The following is a 23,315-nucleotide window of genomic DNA, read 5'->3' on the forward strand; positions in this document are numbered from 1 at the left end:
TACGTGACACGATCACTGGTTGGTACTCTCTTATATTTGCTTTGCTTGAGCGATTTGTTTTGCCCTAACCTCAAGCCAAATCACCAGGTTTCATAATGGCTGGGGCCTTTGATTGATTCGACTATGGCAAATCTCTGACCAAGATCGCCGGGCCACGACCAATTGTGATGACAAATCAATTGTCAGCGCCTGCGGTCGGTACGTGGGATCGGATCAGTTCATATCGGTTGAATGGCGCTGTGGATGGGTTCCATTTGAATCGGACAATGAGGAGCGTATTCCAAGCTTATGGTCAGTAGAAACACAGAGACATGCGAAAAATATGACCTGAGCCAAGCATACTAGCAAATCGTAACATAATCACTCCAGTCAAGACCAATCAGTGACCTATGACCCTTTGAAAGGCCAGGCGAAACCGAGCTGCATTATTAAGTACTCAAGCCACATAAATGTTTATCCCTTTCATTGTTCAATATCAGCCGGAGCGGAAGTAAAAGTGTTGGACTGTAATTCTTTCGTCCTGTTTTTCCATCAATCAATTAGTCGAAATGAATTGAGTTATCGGCTAATAGGGCAGCCAACCCAACGTACACGTTGCCATCATTAATAACGCTCAAAGTGACGCCAAGTAGTTCCGAATCCGATTCCCCCCGATTTTCACCCACCCGGGAATCTGACTGGGGAGTCCCATTCCGGCGTGGCCGATCGCCGTGGATTGAACAGATCAATTACCCGCTGACTGCTTGGCTGCTTGCCCGATGCTCCAATGCTTTTATGCGGCAATGCCAATGTGTTTCCTTGCTTCGATGATAAAGTGCACGGAGAAAAATCAGTGGCACATTTCGAAGTATTCGGCATTTAGATGCCAACAAGATATAATATATTTAAACAGTTTTAAGATTATCAAACATTATTCGTAATTATCTGTACATATATGTACAAAACTGTTAAGTCAGTAAACGAAAACAGTTTAAGTGTTGAACCTGAGTTTTCTTTCAGTGTGTGCCGCATAATCAGGAACACATAATTTTATGTGTTTTCACCTCCTGTTCGTACTTATTTTTTTTTCTTCTTTTGGATAAATCACGGAGGGTCCAACGGCTGAGGCAGAAACATCGGCAGCACGCCAGCAATAATCTATCACCTGTCAGCACCTGTCATTCAAGCGTCGCAGCTGCGATTGGCAGGCCCAACATGCACCTACTGGAAGTCGGAAGGGGAATCGCCAAGAGATTGGTACATAAGCTGGCGGACTGGAAACTGGGAACCGAGGATGGAGGACGGAGAATGTTGATGGAAGAGCCAGAGAAACGAGCCGAGTTTGCCTCAAGTGTCAGTTTGACATCATTAATCATGCGATTAGTTAAGTGGGTGTTCGCTCATACGATTTTGGCCGTGGACCGGCGTTTTTGGTGCGATCTGCCGCCTGAAATCAGTTCCGAGCTGTTTAATTTGACGTTTGGACGCATGATTGCATTCTCAATTTGACATCGACGGCGACAGCAACGACAACGAAGATCGACGGAAGTTGAAGGCTTCCTCTGCCGTCGATGTCAAAATAATCACACGTACAATTAGCATGACGACATGCCCATCAATTTGTTTGCCCTGGACGATTGCCAGGTAAACGAATTGATTGGTTTGCTAGGTAAATTGGGCGTAAACGATGGGAAATCAGGAAGTTAAGAGATTCTCAATGAAAGGAAAAACTTAAATAAATGGGTATTGCAACCTGTTTTCAAAATCTATATTTTATAATAACAGATTTGGATTAAGTATTGACAATTAAATTTTTTTTTTCTGCAAGACAGGTATCGTAACTTATACTATTTTGTTCTTCTAGTGATACCAAATAAACTCAATTTTAAAGAGCTGGCTGAAATTCCTTCCCTTTGGAACACTTAACCCCAACTGACCCCCATCAATCCGTACCTCAACTCAACTGCCGGCGAAAGGTGAATGAAAGCCACACTCTGGTGACCCCAACCCCACTGACCAAAAATCTACCAAAGCAGCGACTGCAAACTGACAGCATTCGGTGGCCGTGTGCCCATCAATTTTGCGCATCATCATCGGCATCAGCAGGCGCGTCTAACGTGTGGACCACCAGCCAAGCCCATGCAACACCTACAACGACACCTCATAGACCATCGAAGCATCGCAGCATCGAAGCAACGCAACAGATAGCACGAAAGCAAAAAATGCATTGAAGCACGGCGGCACACTGAAACAAACTATTTATAAGTACTGTATAGTGAGAATAGAAAAGGATTCTGCTACATTTAATTTTCTGAATATTATTTAATATATTTAAAAAGAATAAACACCAAACAATATTTGTTTTATATATACATAAAATAAAGTATTCAATATATAAATGTCGTTTTTTTTTCTATGCCATTTAATGTATTTTTTTTGTATTAATTTTTAAAAACTATTTATTCTTTTATTTTCCGTCCAGTGCATTGCTGCTTTGAAGCCAGCAACTTGAGCGAGTATCAAGTGTGTAATTAATGTTTTATTAATACAAGCGACAAGCGATCGCTGCCAGCTTCGACTTGGACTTCATTGGCCCTCCGCTGGGAGACAGCAAGGGGCCGGTCCGTCCAACTCCACCATAATCCTTCCGATCTCCCAAACCATAATCCTCTTCAATCCGCTCCTCACCTGTTGCTCGCCCGGCAAAGATGAACAGCAGTCGAATTGCAATCGATGCGGTGAGGCAGCGGCAACCGACCAAGAGATTCATATGCACAATGCCATAAAATATGTTCGCCGGGCGACTCCGACTCCGATTCCGACTCCTCCTCCTCGTTTGCATGCCAAACCGACAGTGGTCTTGGTCTCAACTGAACCGAACTGAACTGAACTGAACCAAACTGACTAGCTGGGATAGCGGCTCAGTTTCCTGCGCTTAAATGAATTACCAGATTAATGGACGGCATAAATCACATTATCGCTTCACTTGTGGACCAACTGGATGCGGTCGCATTTAGAAGCTGCTCATCATGCGGCCGGGCGGCCTTTGTGGGCGGCCCACTGTCTCTGTCCGCTTGTCCATTTGTCCGTGTCCGTGTCCGTTTGTGTCCGTGCTTGTGTCCGCGGACGGTTAATGATGCTGCCAAGTGCGTTGGGAGCGAGGAGAATTTATTGAACCATTGCCTAAAAGTCCATTCAGCCGACACCAGTCAAAAGCCAGAATCAAAGATACACTAAGCAAAATTGCATTGAATGTGCCGTTTTTCCGCTGCTTTTAAGAATATTAGTGTAAGTATTCATAATTTTGTGTATCCATCAAAATTTTAACTCTAAAAATATTCATTGGATACATTGACTCATAAATTAAGAATTTATAACTAATCAATGTATCATTTTCTTTGTGTGCATTGAACTGCCTCCTGATGCATGATTCACTCAATAAAAAATAAATGCAAAGATCGGCAAGGGGAATGGCAGGGTATGAAAGAGAGCGAGCAGGACTGTGATCGGTACAAAGACAAATCACACCTTCTGCATTTGTTGAACAAAATAAATCTCGTAATGAGTTACGATAAGACGACGATTTCGACAGCTAAACAAATCACCTGCAATTGATCTTGTGTATGCAAATCGCAGAGCGAGGAGCCCTGGCAAGAGGAATGCCTGCGATTTCGAATACTGGAGCACCACCTCTCTTTTAAAGGGAAAACGGGTCTTGGGTGCTTTTGGCTCTTGGCTGGTATAGTGTGGTGTGGACAATCAACAACACAAACATGACATTTATTGACTGCTTGGCTGGATGGTATAAATTACAAATGAGTGGCCCAGGAAGAGACCAAGGGTCGCTATACCATCGGATCGGATCGGATCGGATCGGTTTGGTTCGAATTGAATCGGATCGAATCGAACCCATCCAAAAGCATAGCAACGGTGTCACACAGCAGGACATTGGCTCAGTGCACGCGCGGAGGGCATAACTCACTTTCGCCTCAACAATTCATCCATAGAGAGGGATTCCGATTCCGATTCTCGTTCCGGGGACCAACCACAGCGATCTGGTCGAGATGAGCTGGGATTACAGCAGCAACAGCTCTCGACTTTGACTGTGCGTGCCGTTTCTCGGTAGGGGAATATATATTGCGATAATGATCATGACAGCCTATATAGTCGCTCGAATGCTGCCAAATGACATTTGTCTCGTCTCACGCGCCCAGACACACACTCTTCTTCATCTCGCGGACCTCTCGCTGTGTTTTTATGCCTGGCAAAATCAAAACCAGTGGCTAAATTGCAATAATAAGCCACCTTTATAAATCGACCAGCGCGCGCCTCTCGCCCATCCACTATTTGTCTATTGGCCAGTCCATGGAAATGTTGGTGGGAGTGCTATTGGTGGTGCGATGGAGCTGTGGGTGGGGATCCAGAGGTTTGGGCTCGGATTCGGATGCGGATTTGGTTGTGCTATGCGAGGAACGCCCTCAGTAGGTGGGCGACTACTGATGGCTACTTTCTGATCGGGACGGACAATATATGTATAAAGAGGCGGTGTAAAGCATGTTTGGCGCCAAAAGAGGGGCCTTAAAAGCCTTATTAATCATTATTGAAAAACCAAATAATTCATGTATAACTTGATGAGATATTTAAAACAAATTATACATCCTTGGCTACAAAATGCTTATGTTGAATTTGTTATGCGTTTGTATTACATAACCCACAATACACTTTTAGGCCTTGACCACCTGAACCGCTCCTGTTTTTCGACTTGTGCTTGGCTTGGCGTGGCAGACAGTCAGCTCGAACTATAAATTTTTGACAGTTTGAAAAAATTGCCATTCATTGTGACCCCTATTGTGTAGCCGCGCCACCGAGCTGCAATCCAGCGATCGCTGATCATAGACCTGGAACTTGGAACTTGGAACCTGGACTGGGGATTCTCGGCCAGCGGTTGTAACACGAGCCAGAAGCTCCATCGTCTCGCTTTATAAAGGCACTTTTGGTGGGCCAACGACAACGACGGCGATGGGGTTTCGTTCTTGTTGTTGTTCAATAGAATTATTTGCCAGGAATTATGCTTTATTGATGATGATAATGATGTCCTTGGTGGCTCCTTGCGGCCCACACCATGCGATGCAACACGAGTATAAGCCTGAAAAATTCCCGGAATGCCGCTGTAAGCTTCACAAAAAAGGGGTTCTGGTAATAAAAATGCCATAAGTCAATATCAGACAGTGAAGAGAGAAGAGAAGTTGAAAGAGTTGGGCATGCTTGGTGTATGTATGCTTAATGAGTGCCAAGATGGGTATTGTCTTCGGGGTCAAGTTGGACCAGTGCAGCTGCCCAACACTGTACGAAAATACTATAAGTAATGAAATAAATATTATCCTTTAAAATTACCTTTTTTTTACAACTTAATTCTAGTTCTAGTTTTTAAATGCCAGAAAAAGTTCCCAGGACACAGTTTTTTTTTGTCAGTGCAGACAAAACGATAATGTGCCAATGCGGACACTTCAGTTTGATATCATCAATTAATGCAAAGATCTGATGCAAAGGGACGCGGGCGAGGGCGCAGTGATCGACGCATGAATTATGTTTGCTCAGCAGTTAGTTTTAATTGAAAGTGACATTTCAATAAATTGGTAAGCCGCCAGTGCAGTCTGCATGGTATGGGTAATATATGAATATGAGTATGAATATGAGTATCTCATCTTCTCGCCGATCATTAATGCCAATGATGATCGTTCCACTCCGCCTAGTGTTAATATGATCAACGGCAGCTCATCAGCATCTTAACTTTGTTTTTTTTTTTTTTTTTTTTTGTTGTTGTTGTTTGGCTCTTGTCAATGCGATCGTTGGATCGCCAATCGTGAGGCAAAAGGGCGTGTGAATGCTTCAATTCAATTGAGTGTGGAGAAATTTAACTTAATTGAAAATGTTTCTCGTTTTTTATTCACTTTGAGAGTTTCCGTTAGGGAATAGGAGGACGGAGGAGGCATGTTCAACTTGTTAAGTGATCACTTGATCGCCTTGGATATACGTATAAGTATGCATGCGGATGCTGAATATTTGATTATGCCATGAGGATCAATTAGTGAGGCGGAGAGACAACAGCAATGATCATTGGTTAATTAGATTAGATAGGTTTGATAGTGACTTACAGCACGATTAGCTCCGATTGTTCGGATTAACAAATGTGGGCTGAATGTTCGTTTCATTATATCGAATTATTTCATAAATGTTCAAGCCACCGACTATAAAATATGTCCCAACTATTTAAAAAGTTCAACAACTAATCATGAAATGCAATCAAAACATTCTGAATCTGAAAATCTTAATATTTTACGGCCAAGATAATTTATATGAAGTAGGTTTGGATCAAGTGAGGTCGAGCCCCAAATCATATCATTGGATCCATAATAAAGATCATCCGTGTGGCGCTAAAAAAAAAAAAAAACGCCTCCAACTCCCTAGAAATAAATAGTTTCGATGTATTTTATGGATGGAATGTATATAATGGTTGGGATATGATGGAATGGTATGGGTATGGGAATGGCCACCAAGGTGGTCCGAGCGGCTGCCACCAGCACCACCGGGTGGTGCAACGCGGTCGTGTCGGCTGCAATTTTTTATGATTGTTTCTCTTTTTTCATTTTTATATGTTTATTTGTTGCCATGCTTAGTTTTAGTCCAACTTGAGAAGGGGATATGGGATATGGCTCGGTGTGCCCATCATTAACCCATTAAACTTCCGATTTGCCGACAGCGATAAACGCCGCCCGACGTCATCTATCTATGTATGTATATATACAAAATACCTATATGTATTCTTCTTTTGTGTGTTATGTGTGTGTGTGTGTGTGTGTGTGTTTTTAATGACATATCGTAAAGATTTGTTAAAAGCCGACACAAAGATCTTCAAAATACGTTGTGCTTCCTGCATTTCATGGGTTCAATTTTAGTTGATGCGTGAAAACATATCGAGAGTTGGAGATCTTTAAAGAAATGCCAGAGATACGAGGAGAATGAGCGGAAACTAAACTAAACGTAATGCAAGTACTCGACTCGAATGCCACCTGTGAGTTAAGCGCCATCGAAATTGATCAAATTTTCGCTATAAATTATGGGCCGACAAATCCATAAAGAAAAACCTCAAAGTATTGCAACGTGATCGAATCGGCGTGGGCCACCCAAATGGTTAACAGTGCGTTTCATAACAAATATGAACTACATATCATAAAAATCAAAAGGATCTATTAAATAATGCATAAGTAAATCCTTGATAAAAACTGTGTTTTTAATCGCTTACAATCATTTTATGCTGACACTAGTAGCTTTATCCTTCGACCTTACACTACTGATCCTCAGTGTATCTGAACACCGAATTGATGTAACCGCAATGCTGCAAAGTAATCAATTTTGGTTTCGTTTTTTCCAACATTTTTCCGTTGTATTGTTTGTTCTGGCCACGACTTGATTGAAAATTGCAAATAAATTGTATAAGCGGTGCCAGGCAAAATGCAAATATTTCTGCTCGCGTTTGCGGTGGTCCAGTGGTTTGGTTGGGATCTCCAGTTCTTTAGTTGGTGGTTCGGTGGTGGTCAGCCGGGCAATTGAGCAATTTGCAAACGCACACATAATTGTGGCACGTTCGCCTTTAATGAGTTAAGGTGGAGCCATGAATCCGTGAATCTGAAGATCCCTGTTACCCACAAAGGGATCATGGTTGGGATACTGGCTGGTTCATTTCGGAAGCCGCATACGAAAACCGCAGATCCCAACGTGATTGCCAGACATTCCTTCATATCGGCATATTTCATATGCTCATATTTATATTCGTTTACCAAATTGTCTTCGTCTTTTCAGCTGTGATCTTCTTTGGTCAAGTGTTGGATCGTTTAGCATAGTTTCACAATGACTGCCACCGGTCTTGGGTTACTTCTTAGGGTTGGGTTTAATTTAGGTTAGTTCAAAAGATCGCCTTGCTGTCGCCGCTAATTTGCGTCTTCTTCGTTGGCCTGTTTAGTTATTTTACTTCTTTTTTTTTGTAGAGACTGCCAAATGATAACTGGTAATATAACCTGTGACTTTTGATATGATCTTTGCGTAAATTAGAAAGCAACTCAACTAAGACAATTTAAACATCGAACATATGATTTTTATGGGTTAGCTTCCTTGTAAACCCTCTAAACAACCTATGAACATCGTTGCGCAACAATAGAATCCCTAAAATATTCAAGCGAATGCCATGAACTGTGATCACCGATCGGAGTGAGCTTCTTGCCAAGACCAATCGCTCCAATCAGATCGTACTGGTCTCTCAAGCCTGAAGATCTTTGTACTGGCATATCGGTTACCGATCTATGCTGACCCCATAACTCTGGGGCCCCTAAGAGGCGCCATTGAGGGCAGGTTTTATGTGATTTTTTACACACTTGAGAGTCGATGATGATCGCGAATTGCAAACGGTGGCCCGCAACCCCAAAACAAATGAAATGCGAACGAAAATTAAATTAAAACGCCGCTGCAAAATGGTGGAAATGGAAATTGGTTGGCGTGGAAAAAGGCAGGGATCGCATGCGAAAACAAAAGACGACAACGCTAACGACGATGACGACGACGTTGAGCGATCATCAGTGGCAACAGCCAGCCCAAGTATATAGAACCGATACATATGTACGAATGGTTATAGGCACTGAAACACCACAAGCTGCATGCGAAATATATTTACATTAACATTTTTCAAAAAATATTGCCACGAATTACAGGTAATACATATATAGAGTATGAAATAAGCATTTTTTCCAGCATATGCATTTGCAACATTTGTATCCTTCTCATATTTTTTCAAGTGTAGCCCTTAACTGGAGCTCAAGTGTGGCAAAGTCTTTTCGCAGAGCTTCAGTAGTTCCCGCTGCCTTACTCCCAGACCCCTATCATCCCCTCCCCCTTAACCCTTGGCACTTGAATCCCCCCGTCATCCCCCTTACTCCATCTGGCTTAACCCACGGCAGGCACCCTCCCTCTTTTGGATGATAACTCGTATGTAACAGGAGACATGCTCTACTGAACATGAGGTTCGATTAAATGTTAATGTTGGTTAACTTTGGGGTTTTCCTTTGGCTTGTTTTTATTGTTGTCCGCCCGTCCGTCCGTTCGTCTAACTAACTGACGGAATGGTAGTGTTGTTGTTGTTGTTATTGTTGCTGCTAGTGCCTTTTGTGTGACTCGGCGACCGTGTATTTGTGCATCTATTTAACTACCGAACTTGTCTACGTTCACACATAAAAATCGCATACATATCGGCCTCAGTTACTTCTTTATTGTTGTATATTTTCCTCTCCAGAGTGTTTTTTTATATTTTTTTTGGGGTTTGCTGCTTGGTTGGCTGGCGCACTGAAACGTAATGGGCGACTCGACTTCTTGCGACTAAGATGCGTAGCTCTCGCTAGTCACTAGGTAGCCAAAAACGCATGAGAAACACCTTGCACTCAGTGCACTGACCAAAGTGTTGGTGGATATGTTTCCATAACATATATTTATTATTGAATTAATTAGCACGTATTCTTATACATTTTTATAAGACCTATGCGACACACTGGGGAAGATAAAACACAAAAGTTATATTGAAAACGTAGTAATAAAGCTTTTTTAAAGTCTGGTGGTGAAAAAAAAAGAGCAAAGGCTTTCTTTGAGTGTACTTTGTGCTCTCCCCTTCAAAGTTACCTCCCTTTTTCACCGCCCACACATGCGCAAGCGCCTTCGACTGCGCTTTTGGCTTGGCGCAGGCGCAGGTGGTTCGATGTTGGTGTTGCGATGTAGCTGCTGCTGATGGGTTTTTATTTCTCGGCGTCTTGGTGTTTTTTTTTTTTTTTCTTTTTCTGATTTTTGAGAGGCTCATTTTGAACTCGGCAGCTATTGTTGTTTGCCTTTTGCACTTCACTTCACTTCAATTTTGCACCGCTTCGATGCTCCGCTCAGTTCAGTTCAACTTGGCTCAAAGCTCGGTTCAAGTTGGTCTGGTCTATTCGTTTGTAGTTTTTCGGTTTGGGTTTTGGTTTTGGGGGGAGTCTGCGGGTCGTAAATTTCCGTAGGCCTCGTCTGGCTGTTGCCTATTAAAGTGCGATTTGTTTAATGATTTTCTACAACTCGCTGTATAAATTTCCCATTTGAAATTACATACGAAGATGTTTTGGGTTTTCTATTATTTTAGTTTCGCTGGCTTTTTTTTTTGGACTTCTTTTTCTTTTTGGAAATGCTCATAGAAATTAAGTGTTTTATTATGCAAAAATCAGTCGGCCAATGCGCTGATTACGCTTATAGACCCCTTTGGCCCCGCATTACCACCATTTTTATTTGTATCCACTGGTTAACTGAGTCACGGCTTTGGCTTTTGTGCTTTTCTGAACTTTGTCCAAAGTCTGGCTCTTAATTTCCATTTTGGCTTCGGTTTGGTTTTGTTCGGTTTAGTTGGTAATATTTAGTGGTTTTAATTAATGGAGTAGCTAGCTGCTCTTCATTTCCGTCTTACCGTTGGGCAATGAGGTGATTTGCATTGAGTTCGCCATGAGAAATTGGCATTGCGTTGTAATAGGGCTTACAATGATATTACGCACCGCTACGACGGCCGGTCCGGATTAGCTGCGAAATTGTAAGCCGAATGTGAGAAAAACTATTTGGAAATATGTATGTTGGTTACGATATATTTGAATAACGAAAATCATATAGATCAATTTATTTATTTACCCTGAAATTGTTAATTTGAAGTTATCCTGAAAACTCATCTCATAGTTTAACTAATATATTAATCTTCTAGGCAACCCGTTCAATCAGTCAATGCCCCCGAAATGAAGGCACCATCTTTACCAACCCGCACTTTCCCCTCAATTCAACTCAGGTGAGGAGTTGTGCCAATTGCCGCTATTTACCACACACATTACACGATGCGAGCAAACCAAACAACGCCAATCTATATGGCCAACAGCAAACCGATGATGATGATATATAGCTCGGATATGGGTGGGTATATATGTACGTTTATACGAGTATGGCGCTTGGCTCGAAGAAGTTGGCAATCAAAGAACCGAAGCAAACAAGAACAACGCCATCGTCCAATGCTAATAATTCAAAATGCTGCACATGCGACGCCAAAAAGTAGGGGGTCGGTTCTATGTGGAATAAGGTGTATAAGAAAGTAAGGTGGCAACTTCTGATTTATGCGCAGAGGGACCATAATGACTGAAAGCAATGGAGTATGCATTCTATGGCCACAAAGACCAGAAAAGAACGTAGAGATGGAGGGGAGGCAGTTCGAACCCCCAGTTTCTTATAGGCCATACATCAAGGTGGGACCTCCATACCATAACATACCATACCATACCGTACCATACCATACCATACCATTCCATCCTACAGACTATACCATCACAGGTCCAATCCCAACCGAGTGCCGATTCGCGTGATAGAACAATGTAAAAATTATGAACGTGTAAAATATGGGCAAAAGTTGCCATACCCCATAAATATGCATGGGATTTATAGGAAGCTTTCGTAGGGAGTGAAGTGGATCGGAGTGGAGTCGAATCTATGACGGCGATGAGACTTCTACGAAAATAATTGATAAGCCAGCGAAGAAGAAAGGAAAGGAAAGAGATTACACATGGAGTATTTTATGATAACCTAAATGATGATCGATTGTTCATATTTCCAATAAAATAAATATATAGAAATTAATAATCAATACATGGGTGATGGCAATTTTAATAGAGGATAATACTTCTTTAAAATTCTTTGGAATTCTACTTTCCGCATTTGCAAAAGTTATGCTCCATATTTACAGTGTAGTTATAGTCCCAGCTGCAGCTATAGCTATATAGATTCCATTATGATTCAACTTAATAAGCTGCACGCCCGGGTGTTGATGTGGTTGAGTGGTTTGATTTAATGGTCCCCGCTTAGGGCTGCCGCAAAGATAGTCCGCCGCGTCCAGAGTCTTGAGCCACATAAAACCAAGCTACTGAAAGCTGAAAACTAAAGCCACGGCATCGTCTTCGGAGCGCCGGAAAACTGACGAGTCATGCTGATGGATTGGAAATCAAGACTGCAGCCCGCGGATTCGGATTCGGTGGTAAAGCTGTGGGAAGAACGCTGGGAAAGAGGTTTTCCTAACACACACGCTGGTTGGTACGCTGGTGGCCATGGCCACCATAATATAATGTTGGCACACAATTGCAGAAACACTGCCGGAACCACAAGGGTTACGACTTAGGGAAAGCTTAGGTACCAACTGAATTTAGTTGATATTAAATCCGTTGACGGAGATTTCATGCACGTAACTTCAATGGAAACTTGGAGATTAATTATTGAATGCATTTAGAAGTAAAGATTATGAAACATTTGGATTTCATTAATAATTAATTTAGTTTAAAAATTTATATTTTTGGAATAGGTAATAGCGATTCATATTTATATTTCTTAGTAACTCTTGCTACATTTGCTCCCACCGATATTACGTACTTAATTGGATTAGTAAATGGCAAAACAGCTTTTCTCATTTAATTTCTATAACAGTCATAAATCGCGTAACCATAAACTTAATTTCATTTGTTGGCATCTTAAAACCATTTCCTGTCCCTTTGGAAATTCCCGCATTTCTTTTTGGCTCAAGAAATCGGGCTAAGCCGACTTCCAAACCTCTGAATTTCTAGAACAATGGATCATAGATCATATTTTAATGACTCTCGACTTCAACTCGATGTCGTTGTCGTTGTTCTTCCGTACAATGAACTTTCGATATGAATATTTTACACGAAAAAAAGTCGCACATTTTCACCATTTTTGTGATGCGTTACCCATTTTTATTGTACGTTTGAAATCTTCTTCCTATCCATCCATCTATCTTTTCATATATGTATCTATCTCAAGCGCTCCTACCTAGCCGTCTCTGTCGCACTTTTTTTTTATGTTTTTTAATAATTTTTTGTTGCTGTTATTATATTGTTTTTGTCCCTCTTGCTGCTGTGTTGTTGTTTATTTGTTTTTTATGGCCCACAACGATGGCGGCATCGTCGACGACGGCGCGTCTTTTGATTGGTTCAAGTTGAGCGTTTTTAACGAGCTCTGATTTCTGCTGCCACCGAAAGATAGAGATAGAGGCTGGAAACAGAGGCTAAAACCCGAACTGGGGGCCTGAGACTTGGAACTTGGAACTGGGCGATTATCTCGCCAACGATCAGCGGCTGGCGGAGCCGAAGTTCTGCTATATATCTGTACGACTTTTATATCATAATTCACCTATACGTTGACGCGTCGCAATTAGGGTTACGCCTGGGATAAACACTCGAATTTAAGAACATCAAATAGCATTTAAATAAAACTTAAATTCTAAGAACTAAAAACGAATATCGTTTGCTAATTATTTGGCTTAATAAGCTTTTTTTTTCTGTTTTTCTTGTGTGAAGCAAGCTAAAGTAATATTATACAAATATATCTAACAATTAGAGAAACAAATATTAAGAATTTTTAAGAATGCGTTGTAATGTGATCATTTTCTTTAATTTTGTGACATTTAGGCGAGTTCTGACCCCTTTTCCTTTGCGTGTATGTCATAGAGAGACTGCGTGGTTGGCTTTAGCGACGTGACTTCGATTCGCTGGCAAAGATTAGCGGAAGCTAACTGGGATTGGCCAAGAAGTGCATCTAAAAGCGGCCAGATGGATGTACATAGATGTCAGCTGAAGGACAGCAGTTCCTGGATGCATCTGGCCAGCTGATCGACACTGGTAGATAACCGGGAACTCGGCTATAATAAAGATCTCCGCCTAGTTGGATCTTATAGATGGCCTGGGAAAGTTTTTCGCTTTTTTGCAGATCACGAGTGGCCACTTAGCCGGGTCATGACTTGGCCAAAAATAATGGAAATGGAAGTGAAAACCCAACCCGAATTATGAAATACAGAAGCAGCTGCCGAATGACTTTATTGTGCCGATCCGATCCGATCCCATTCGATCCCATTCGATTCACATTTGAATGGCACCGATGGATCGATCAAGCGATCCTCCGTTCGATAGGCAATGCCCAACCCCTCGGGGAAGTTCCTAATTACATGACACAACCGCAGGTCAAGTTACCCGGTGTCCGTTCGCACCTGTAGCTCACCTGAATGCAAGGAGAAGAGGAAGAGACAGCACACGACCCCAAGTGGCATTTTAATTGAAATGGTTTTACCGTCTCTCGTGTTTTTGTTTTCCTTTTCTTGGCAATCGAGGGGTATATTGTTTTTCAGTCTGTCTCTCACGGCCTTTATATATTCATATCTGAATACGAGTAAGTACGTTTTATAACATATTCAATATATTATTAATAATTTCCATTTTTCATTTCACCGTAAAATTTCCAATGTTTTATGTCCTGTAAAAGTAATATAGGGCATCTATCAAGTGAGCATTGCATATTCCAAAATAACATTAAATAACAGGGTATTTTGTAATCGCATCCTTTTGCAGTTCTCATCATTTTTAGGTTGTTCTTATTTTTAGACCGCGCTTGATTGATTTAGAGATCGGCACTGACCCGCACCAACAGGACATTCATCCCGTTAAAAAGGAAGGAAACAACCACCACCACCAGTGGCAGGCACCACATCATACTAGATGCAGCACCACCATCTAGTTTCCATCAGGGTTCCTGCGTTTTGGTATCTTAGTACTGCTGCACCTGCCTGCCCGCTGGCCAAGAAGTCTTTGGTACGGGCCATCAACTGGCAAGTCGCATAATGGAATTCCAAGCGGCATGCGATCGACACTCACCTCACCCTCTTGTTCCCCCTTTGGAAGCCCACGAAGAACCCCCGCCCCTGAACATATATTTTTCCCTCAACCGGGTGCACCAGTGCGATCTTGTCCGTTGATCTTTTTGGTGCATTGGCTAAGTTAATTGGTTGTAAAACAATTTTTCGAATTAACATAAAAATGTTTCATCGGAAAAAATATTTATATGTGCATATATACTATACGTTGGCCTCTTTCCCCGAGTGCAATTAACATTGGGTCTTCGGTTGGAATCGCTTCGTTTGCGGTTCCGATCGCGCCCGCATATTAGCAGGAAACTATATGGAGGGTATCTTTTGGGTAGTGGGAGTTTTTGAGTACGTTCCGGGTTATTCGGAAATGTCTATTAATGTTTGATATATGATGAATGCTAAAATGCATGCAGAAACATCGTTTGACAGGCAGGGAAAGTCAATAAGCCAGCTTAGAAGAACTTAATTTTAACTATTGAAAAGTTTTTCCTATTATTACGTTTGTACATTTTACAACCGAATGTTAATACACTGAATAACATTTGAGTTATATAAACAAAATTTGAATGCAGATCTGTTCATTATTCGGGGCAGAACGAGCACAACGGGAAAGTCGCTCAACCGTTCATTCTACCAAAGTTCGTCATCGTCATTGCAAATGCTATCGTCATCGAAACTGCAATCGTCATTCATTGTCATTGGCAGCGCTAATGTGAGATGTGTGATATGCAATGTACCGCGACTGACGAACTGCGGATGGAACAAGAAAGCCAACACCGAATGCCCAACCAGCCAGACAATTGAATTGTTTCGGCTCTCCAGTTGACTCTCTTTTTTCGTACACCCCCTACCAAAAATCCCCTTTGAAAATGTCCCTCATTCCACCCCCACTAGTGGCACCCGCAAGACCATTCAACCATGAGCTGGCCACAAATGCAAATTGAATGAAATGGGAAATGGAAGTACAAGTGTGAGTCCGCGTATGGTGTGCACTCAGAGAAAACGCAAGTGCAACAAAATTTGATCTACATTTTTCTACCATGCAAATGTAGGAATTCGATCTTAAAATCATTTGCAATATTCTGTAAGAATTCAATAATTTTATAATTGATAGTTTATCAACAATTTTTGGGCTTACAATCAGACATTGGCAATAAGTTATTTTTTTGAGTGCACATGAGCGCAGGCTGCGCAGAGACCCGCGCAAATAAAGACAATGGGAAGGCGACTTTTATTGGTTCCATTCGATGATCAGAGCGCGGCTTCAAAGGCCGTCAGTTGTGGTGTACTTAGTGACACCATTAACGCCGCCAGTACACAGTTTGCCTCTGTTCCCCATAACCCCTTTTGAACCGCCTCTCATTTTGTGGCGGTAGCTGCTGGGCTACCAACACATCCACATCCGGCGTGCGCGCATGCGCAGCCCGTCTGTTTGATTGATTTTGTTCCAATGCAAGGGTCGCCGCTTTGCTAGCCTTTCTCTCCGCTCGACTTCGAGTTTATTGTTGGGCCGCCTGAAATGTTGAATGTTTATTGCAATCGGTGTGAAATTTCACACCGCAATGCTTAAATGATTCCCGGTCGCAAGTCGCTTCCTCTTCTTTTCCCCGACTATTCAGTTTCTTCTTCTTTTTCTGGCCCGCAAACGGCATAGTAAACAAGGCGCAAATGGGCTTAAAATACAGAAGGTGGGCTTAAAAGACGGAGGTGCACGTTATATAAGGAGTCCACCGAGCCATGGCCACAAATTAAAAACGGGAAAAAAAACATATTTTTGTTGTACATACAGCCAAAAATAAAAACAATTGACCAAAAATTGAAATTTTTGTTATGGACCCCAGATCAATGTACTTATTGAGCAGAGCTGCTGAAGTTATACCATTCCATGATCCGCCTGTTTTTTGCCGATCTGCTCATAAATAAATGCTTCAGGGACTGGACATATAAACCTTGGCCTTGTAACAATCATAACTTTCTTTATTGACTTCCGATTTCAAAGTGGCATGCCTCTAAAAGTTTGTAATTAAATTATCTAAAAATCTGTATTTAAACTTTTGATTTATATTTTTTTTAATTTTTTAGTACTTTTTTATGCTATGCCCCCAAAAAAAAATATAAAAAAAAGTGACCAAAATTTTTGTTTCCCAATATTGACACCACATTAATGTACGCATTGGGCAGAGCTGCGAAAGGTATAACATTCCAGGATACGACATTTTTTGACCGAGTTATAATATGTTAAAGATGGTCTTCGACTGACAAATTGGCTTTGTATTGGCTTTGATAACCCGAAACTAATCTTCTAACACAGTGTGTGGCTTACCTATTAAAATTTGTTATTTAATTATCTTAAAATCAGCTTGTTAATTTTTGACAGTTATTATCATTTTTATGCTGCTACTTGTCAAAAATCAAAGCAAGAATTAAATGAAAATTATGTTATTAGAAAATTATATTACTTTTATTATAAAATATAGTTTATAGTACTTATTCGACTGAGTTGCAAAAGGTGCAGTATTCAATTATTATACTTTTAATTAACCAAGTAATGATGGTCAAAAAAAATTATGATGACATTAAGAAATAAATGGATCAATTTCTAAGGGGAATTTACTTGTGTCAATGGGCTTTAATATATATAAAGGACTTACAACAAGACTTCCCAAAACTCGAAATTCAACACTTTAGTGCAACAAGTGTGCACTAATATATGACCCCGTTTTCCCCTCCACAAAGTTGGCCATTCTATAGGTTCCTGGGCTGCCTGTAATTGCAAGCCCTTCAAGTGCCGAGACCCCCTTTTTCCCTGACGCGCCTGAAAATGCAACTGAAACTGCAACAATTGGCGTCACGCTTGGCTGGACTATTGCATACGACCAGAATGAATGAAGAGAGAGAGAGAGAGAGAGAAAGAGAGAACAGGACAGAGAACGCAGAAGCCAGAACTGGGAACTCGGAATAGGAACCCCATATAAACCATATGTACATATATGTATGCTATGGCATAGGGCTTTGAAAGATTATTTTGCACTGATAACGCTAAAAACGTATGGATGGATGGCCCAACCACCAACTTGCAACTTCCAACAACCACCGAGCGCAGCAAACAAACAAACAAACAACAAAAGTCAAATAGAGCGAGGCAAGAGCGGCACAAAAATTGCTGTTCGAAAATTGTTGCGCTTTGGGTTTGCGTGTTTACAATTTTTGCATTCATTGTCCGCTGCTGCTGATGTCTGCGGTGGTCGTCATCGTCATCAATTCGCAATGCATTTCCCACAGACCAGCGACCATCATCATTAATAATATTGAAAAGCCCTAATTACGGTTAAGTGGCCCAAACGAGGCAAAAAAAAAAAAGAAATGAGACAGAAGAGAAGGAGGACCGACAGAGGGGCTTCCGTATCGAACTTTGCAAAGGGTTCGGTTCCGTTCGGTTCGGTTCAGTTCGGTTCAGTTTTGGGTTTCCAAACTCCCCTTTGGCGTTACTGAAGCGAATCATCATCATCAGAACTGTGTGTCCCGCTCATTGCGTAAATCATTTTTCCCACCCCTAAGCCAATTGAGGACGAACTCACCTGCCCAAGGTGCACTAAAACTTGCAGGTGCATCAACCTTCATTCCTGACCTACGACGACCCTCGATGGTTCGCTCTCGTCTTAATGAAATCATTTATAATTTTTCTTCCTACCCTGTGTGATGTCTTGTGTGATGTCTTGCGGTTGGGCTGGCTGGTTTTCTTCCTGGCCCTTAGGTACTTTTTTCCCTTGTACCTCTCTTCCCCGTTGAGTTTGTGTTTTCCTCCTGACGCTTGATTGCTCATTTGGAGGCCCATTGATAGGGGATAGTTTCAGTCTTAGCACGTGGCTACTGGTGGATCACCTGCTTGCAGCGGGTTCAGCTGCCCACGGATCCGCCTAATGCTTGCTCAAAAATAAGAAATACGGAGCCACCTCAACAGGCATTGAAATTTCAAACACTTAGGCGCCTGGTAATACTTTGTTAAATATACTTTTTCAATGCTATTTAGCATAACTGGGTAATCTTTCAGTAAACGCAAGCATTTTCATTTTTACAGTACACTTCAAAACCTACGGGCATTCGATTGACAGATAAAAAAAAAAAATTGAAAACAAAATTAGAAAACACACAAACAATACACATTATATTATACAGTTTTAGCAAACCAGAACAAGCTCCTTTCGGCCCACGTTTAAATTAATTGTTTTCGTTACTATTCTTGGAAGACCATCTCTATCCCCACAAATCCATTACCCGAAGGAATGCATCAGAATATATGGAGCGCGCCGCAGGTGGGTGGTTCTGGTGGCGCTTTGAAGGCCTTGGCCAGGAATGTGGCCAATCATCTGAAGCTGAACCGCAGCAATATGAAACGAGTGGTGGCCCAGGTGGTCGCCGAGCACCATACCCTCGGGGAGGTGGCCGACTACAAGGGTCACATGTACTTTGCCAAGCCGGATCGCTTGAATTTTCACGAGCTGATTGCCCAGTCCAAGGAGGCCTTCGATGATCTGTTGCTCCACGAACCGCGATCTGTGAAAAAGCAAGCAATCACGAAACGTTCCAAGCATCCGACCAATCCCAACGTTAAACTACAGATGACAGTATCACCACCGCAATTAGAAAAACCACAAAAGAAACAATTAACTTTTAAAAAGTCTGGTCTACCGAAAAAACATTCAAGGCCAAAAATTCGGAGTCGGAAGAAGAGTTCCACCACCATTTTTCAGCTGGCGGATGCAGGTCGTCGTAGTCTAAATGGTGTAATCATTGACGAAACTCATTTGCCCCTAGATGGTGAGCAAAGGGAGATCCTTTTGCATGTGCCACCGTCGCTAGTCAAGCGGTCCCGAAGGCGTCTCCGATCTGCCCAGATCAAGAATACATCGGAGAAATGCCCACCGCAGAAACCGGATAAGGATCCCGATCAGAAGAAGACAGGATCACAACAGAAGGATGGCGAGAAATTCACCGAGGAGAAGATTCTTCAAGTTCAAAAGCGTCAACCCGAGAAGAAACGCAGCGAAGAACCGAAACCAGTAAAGAAAATTCAGGAAAACCACCAGAAAGAGCTGATTCGGTCACCTTCTCGCCCCCGATCGGGGTCCCCTTCGGTTCCTCAGACCCGACGGTCTCCTTCACCAGTTCGTTCACAAAAACTGACATCTGTTCAGAAAGCGAGCCAAGCTCTTCGCTCACCACCCCACAAGACATTAAATGTCAAGAATCAACGCATCAGGGCGGGAGACACCAAAATGGCAACTTCCAAGCCTTCGGAAAAGATCAAATCGAGATCGATGCTAAGAACAGTCAAGAAAAAACTTCCATTGCCGCAAAGAAGCTACGACAAGCCGTGGATACTGAAACGCTCTAAAAAGAGACGCTTGGCGGGAGGATCTCAATTAAAGAAAAATCTACAGCGACCGATCAATATCGATGTGAAGAGAAGGGAAAAGTCAGGTAAGGGAGGGAAAATCCAGCATTCAGCAAGGAGCACCAAGGTGGAGCCAACGAAAATCTCTGCCCAGATTAAAGCCACATCACATGTTGGACGCCAAATGCAAAGGGTAAACTTTCCGTGGTATACTCCCTATCAATTTCAAGGTGCCGCCGGAGCAACCCAAATACCAAATGCCGGGGTCGCCATACCGCCGTGTCAATTGCTAAAAGATAAAAGCCGTAAACTCATTCAAAGACTATCGGTAACCCAACCAATTCCCCAAATTAAACGTCCCAATATCACCAGTCGCCAAAGGCATAATCTCCGTTTGCGGGAGCGTTTGATGAGAGATTTGCAACGCGAAGAGGACATCGATGATCCACTAAGTAATGGATCGGGGGTTCTTCGCCGAGCCCGCGGTGGAATGCAATCATCTCAGCAAATTAAGGAACCTGAGCAACCTGAAAAGGAGCAGGATCATCGTTCTGTGGAGCGCGTGAGCTCGCGAATCAAGCGTTTGCCAAAGGGAAGACGCTATCGCCAGCCCATCGCCACCAGCGAGCGGATCATGATCCCGCCACCGAAGGTGAATAATAATAATAATACTAATAATAAATCGATGTCTCCAAGTCGCCCCAACTCCATTCCACGAGTCCGTCGAAGATTTCGATCCGTTCTGGTGGACAGCAGTTTGGGAAGTATCGCCTTAATGGGTCAGCCGGTGCAATCAAAGCAAACACTAACTCCCGCTAAACGTCATCTTACCATTGCCTTTATGAACAAGAGATCAGAACGAACCAATGCAGCCGTTCAGCCCTGGAAGTAGAAACTGTGAGGTTGAATGCCTCCACTCAGCAAAAACATATTCTTTGGCACCCACCTTTTCAACGATGATGTATTATCTATTGATACTATTCATTTGTCGGAGCTAATAAATTATCAAGTTGGAATGCCAATTAAATGGCGTCGTTTCCATGTTGAGTATCCTTTATAAACACGTAGTTTTTATTATTTTGTAATTGAAAAACCTTTTGGGACCTCCGTCACATGTTGCCACACAGGTGGGTTTTTTCCTGATTCCTGATTTTTCGGATTGAAGATCTAGCGACGAGGTCAGGAATCAAACCCCAAATGCCGAGCGCTTAACCCCGTGTCAAATGTCTTTCACTCGTATTCCAATATCCTTGCCTTTAACCCACATCTTCCATCCCATCCTCCTTGAATTATAGCAATTTTTTCATGCATGCAACAAGACAATAGCGCCAAATGCCATGGGGAGTCAAAAGTCAGGCAGTCGATGAGCTCAACAGAAAACTGACAACAGTGAAACACAACAAAGTACGTATATAAAGTATAAAAAAGGAAGAAATAATACGAATAAAGACTGAGGGGCAACAACAAGACCATAATTTAAGTCGCTAAAGTTTTGCGCCTTTTGTTCGCCCGGCACAAAAGTTATTGAAAATCGCGCAAGGGTTGAGTTTTCGTCGAAAGGGTTCGAAATTGAAAAAGAAAGCGAATGTCAGGTGGTTGAAAGTTGGAGGTTTTTTTTTTTTTTTTGGTTTGGGTTGGGTGGCTCATTGGTCGTTGGTGTGGGTGATTTAGTGTTAAATAAAAACTTTTAAATTGCCATTTGATCGTTTGTTTAGCGACAATAATGTCGTCGTTGCCAGTCTTGTTCGCTTTTCGCTTCAATTGAATGGAACCTGGGTCCTGTGACAGGTTTATAGGACGCTTCCTTCGCGATATTTGTGCGAGTATTCCTTTAAAAAAGGGTGAGGATTTCTGCTCGGAGGTGGGCCACAGGGCAAAGGACCTCAGTGAGGGCGTCGTGACAATGACATTGTTTCGCTGACAGTTGTAGCAAATTTATTGAAAAGGTGTTCCCTGGCATTTGTTTCCTTTCGTTTCGGTACGTTACGTTGCCATACTTTTTTTTTCTTTTTTTTTTTGTACTTTTCGTTTGCTGTGTCTTCGGGAATTGTCAAAAATTTATTGATATGTTGAAATTGCTTCTTGGCCTGCCATAAAAACTTTGACAGCTCCATTTTTTCTTTACCATACCATTGGTACGCTCATTGTAGTAAATTTGACAGCAATTGTTTTGTTTGACATTTTGTCGTCTCTGGCAAAATGATGATGTCAATATGCAAAGCAGTTTTGCGGAATTGCGAGGGTGATGCCAAAATACCCAATCGAGGGTTCTCAGCTAGAATGAATGCATGTATAAACGACTGAATGAATGGGTTATTGGCGAGTTGACAGCAGACGTTGACAGCTTGCAGAATGTTTTTGCTTGAAAAGAGATTTCTTTGTCATTGAGGTATTGATTGCAGTAGCTTTGGATAAGAAATAAAAAAAAAAAACATTTCTTACAATTGAACTTTAAACCATTGCCATTGAACTTTGCCTGACCAAGGCTATCCGCAATTTGCGTTTCAATTCGAGATTCAAGCACCCACCATTTTCCCTAACATTTCCACTATATTTATGTATGAGCAAAGCAAACACAATCGTCAGAGTAGGAGAGAAATATTTTTTATGAGACTGTTTCGTTTTTCGCTTAATCACACTAGAAAATCTCTAGAAATGGTAGAAGGAAGATGGGTTAAGAAAAAAAAAAAACCAAAAAAAAAAAAAACGAGGCGAGCGTTCAACTTGAAAATATGCCAAAAGACAATTGGTTGTCGGGTGGTTTGGTTGTTTGCCTGTTCGGAACGCTAAGGGCACGGCCCAGTCACCAGTCAGTTTTCAGACTTCAGGCCCCGGAGATTCGAAGACTCTTCTTCCGACTCTGGTCTAAGTCGCAGTCTTAAGTTTTCTTCAATGTTAAGCGAAGCGTGAATAGTAGTATTAGAGAGCCCAAAGAGGAGGCTTCTTCGCCAGAGGGATAAAGGGTGGGCAGGCATTTATTAATAATTACCGCACCGACTGGGAAAGAGCGAGTGAGATCGAGAGTACATAGTTGGAAAATTTATTTGTTATTTATCTTTTTGGCATTATGCATGAATGGCAATAAAAAAATACACACACACACACACATTATAGTATATAGCTTTATTCTTGCTGCTGGCATAAATA

The 23,315-nt window shown here is 41.9% G+C and overlaps 1 protein-coding gene and 2 long non-coding RNA genes across 3 annotated transcripts; 2 read left to right on the forward strand and 1 right to left on the reverse strand.

Annotated features, from left to right (window-relative positions):
* Positions 1–236: 236 nt before the first annotated feature.
* On the forward strand, positions 237–2,303 carry lncRNA:CR44501 (long non-coding RNA:CR44501). The gene is made up of 2 exons (NR_123827.1): positions 237–1,955; positions 2,016–2,303. It is a non-coding gene; the product is annotated as a long non-coding RNA:CR44501 (long non-coding RNA).
* Positions 2,304–7,363: 5,060 nt separating this feature from the next.
* On the reverse strand, positions 7,364–7,944 carry lncRNA:CR44502 (long non-coding RNA:CR44502). Its single transcript, NR_123828.1, has one exon. It is a non-coding gene; the product is annotated as a long non-coding RNA:CR44502 (long non-coding RNA).
* Positions 7,945–18,748: 10,804 nt separating this feature from the next.
* On the forward strand, positions 18,749–21,226 carry CG11369 (uncharacterized protein). The gene has a single exon (NM_132170.2). It carries the CDS (start codon positions 19,057–19,059, stop codon positions 21,058–21,060), a length of 2,004 nt encoding a protein of 667 aa, NP_572398.1. The 5' UTR covers positions 18,749–19,056; the 3' UTR covers positions 21,061–21,226.
* Positions 21,227–23,315: the final 2,089 nt, after the last annotated feature.

This window comes from Drosophila melanogaster, chromosome X (genome assembly GCF_000001215.4).
Source record: "Drosophila melanogaster chromosome X".
Taxonomy (NCBI): Eukaryota; Metazoa; Arthropoda; class Insecta; order Diptera; family Drosophilidae; genus Drosophila; species Drosophila melanogaster.

Bases quoted from the DNA above. Each gene is read 5' to 3' on its own strand.
- CG11369 (NM_132170.2), top strand. From the start codon at position 19,057: ATGCATCAGAATATATGGAGCGCGCCGCAGGTGGGTGGTTCTGGTGGC.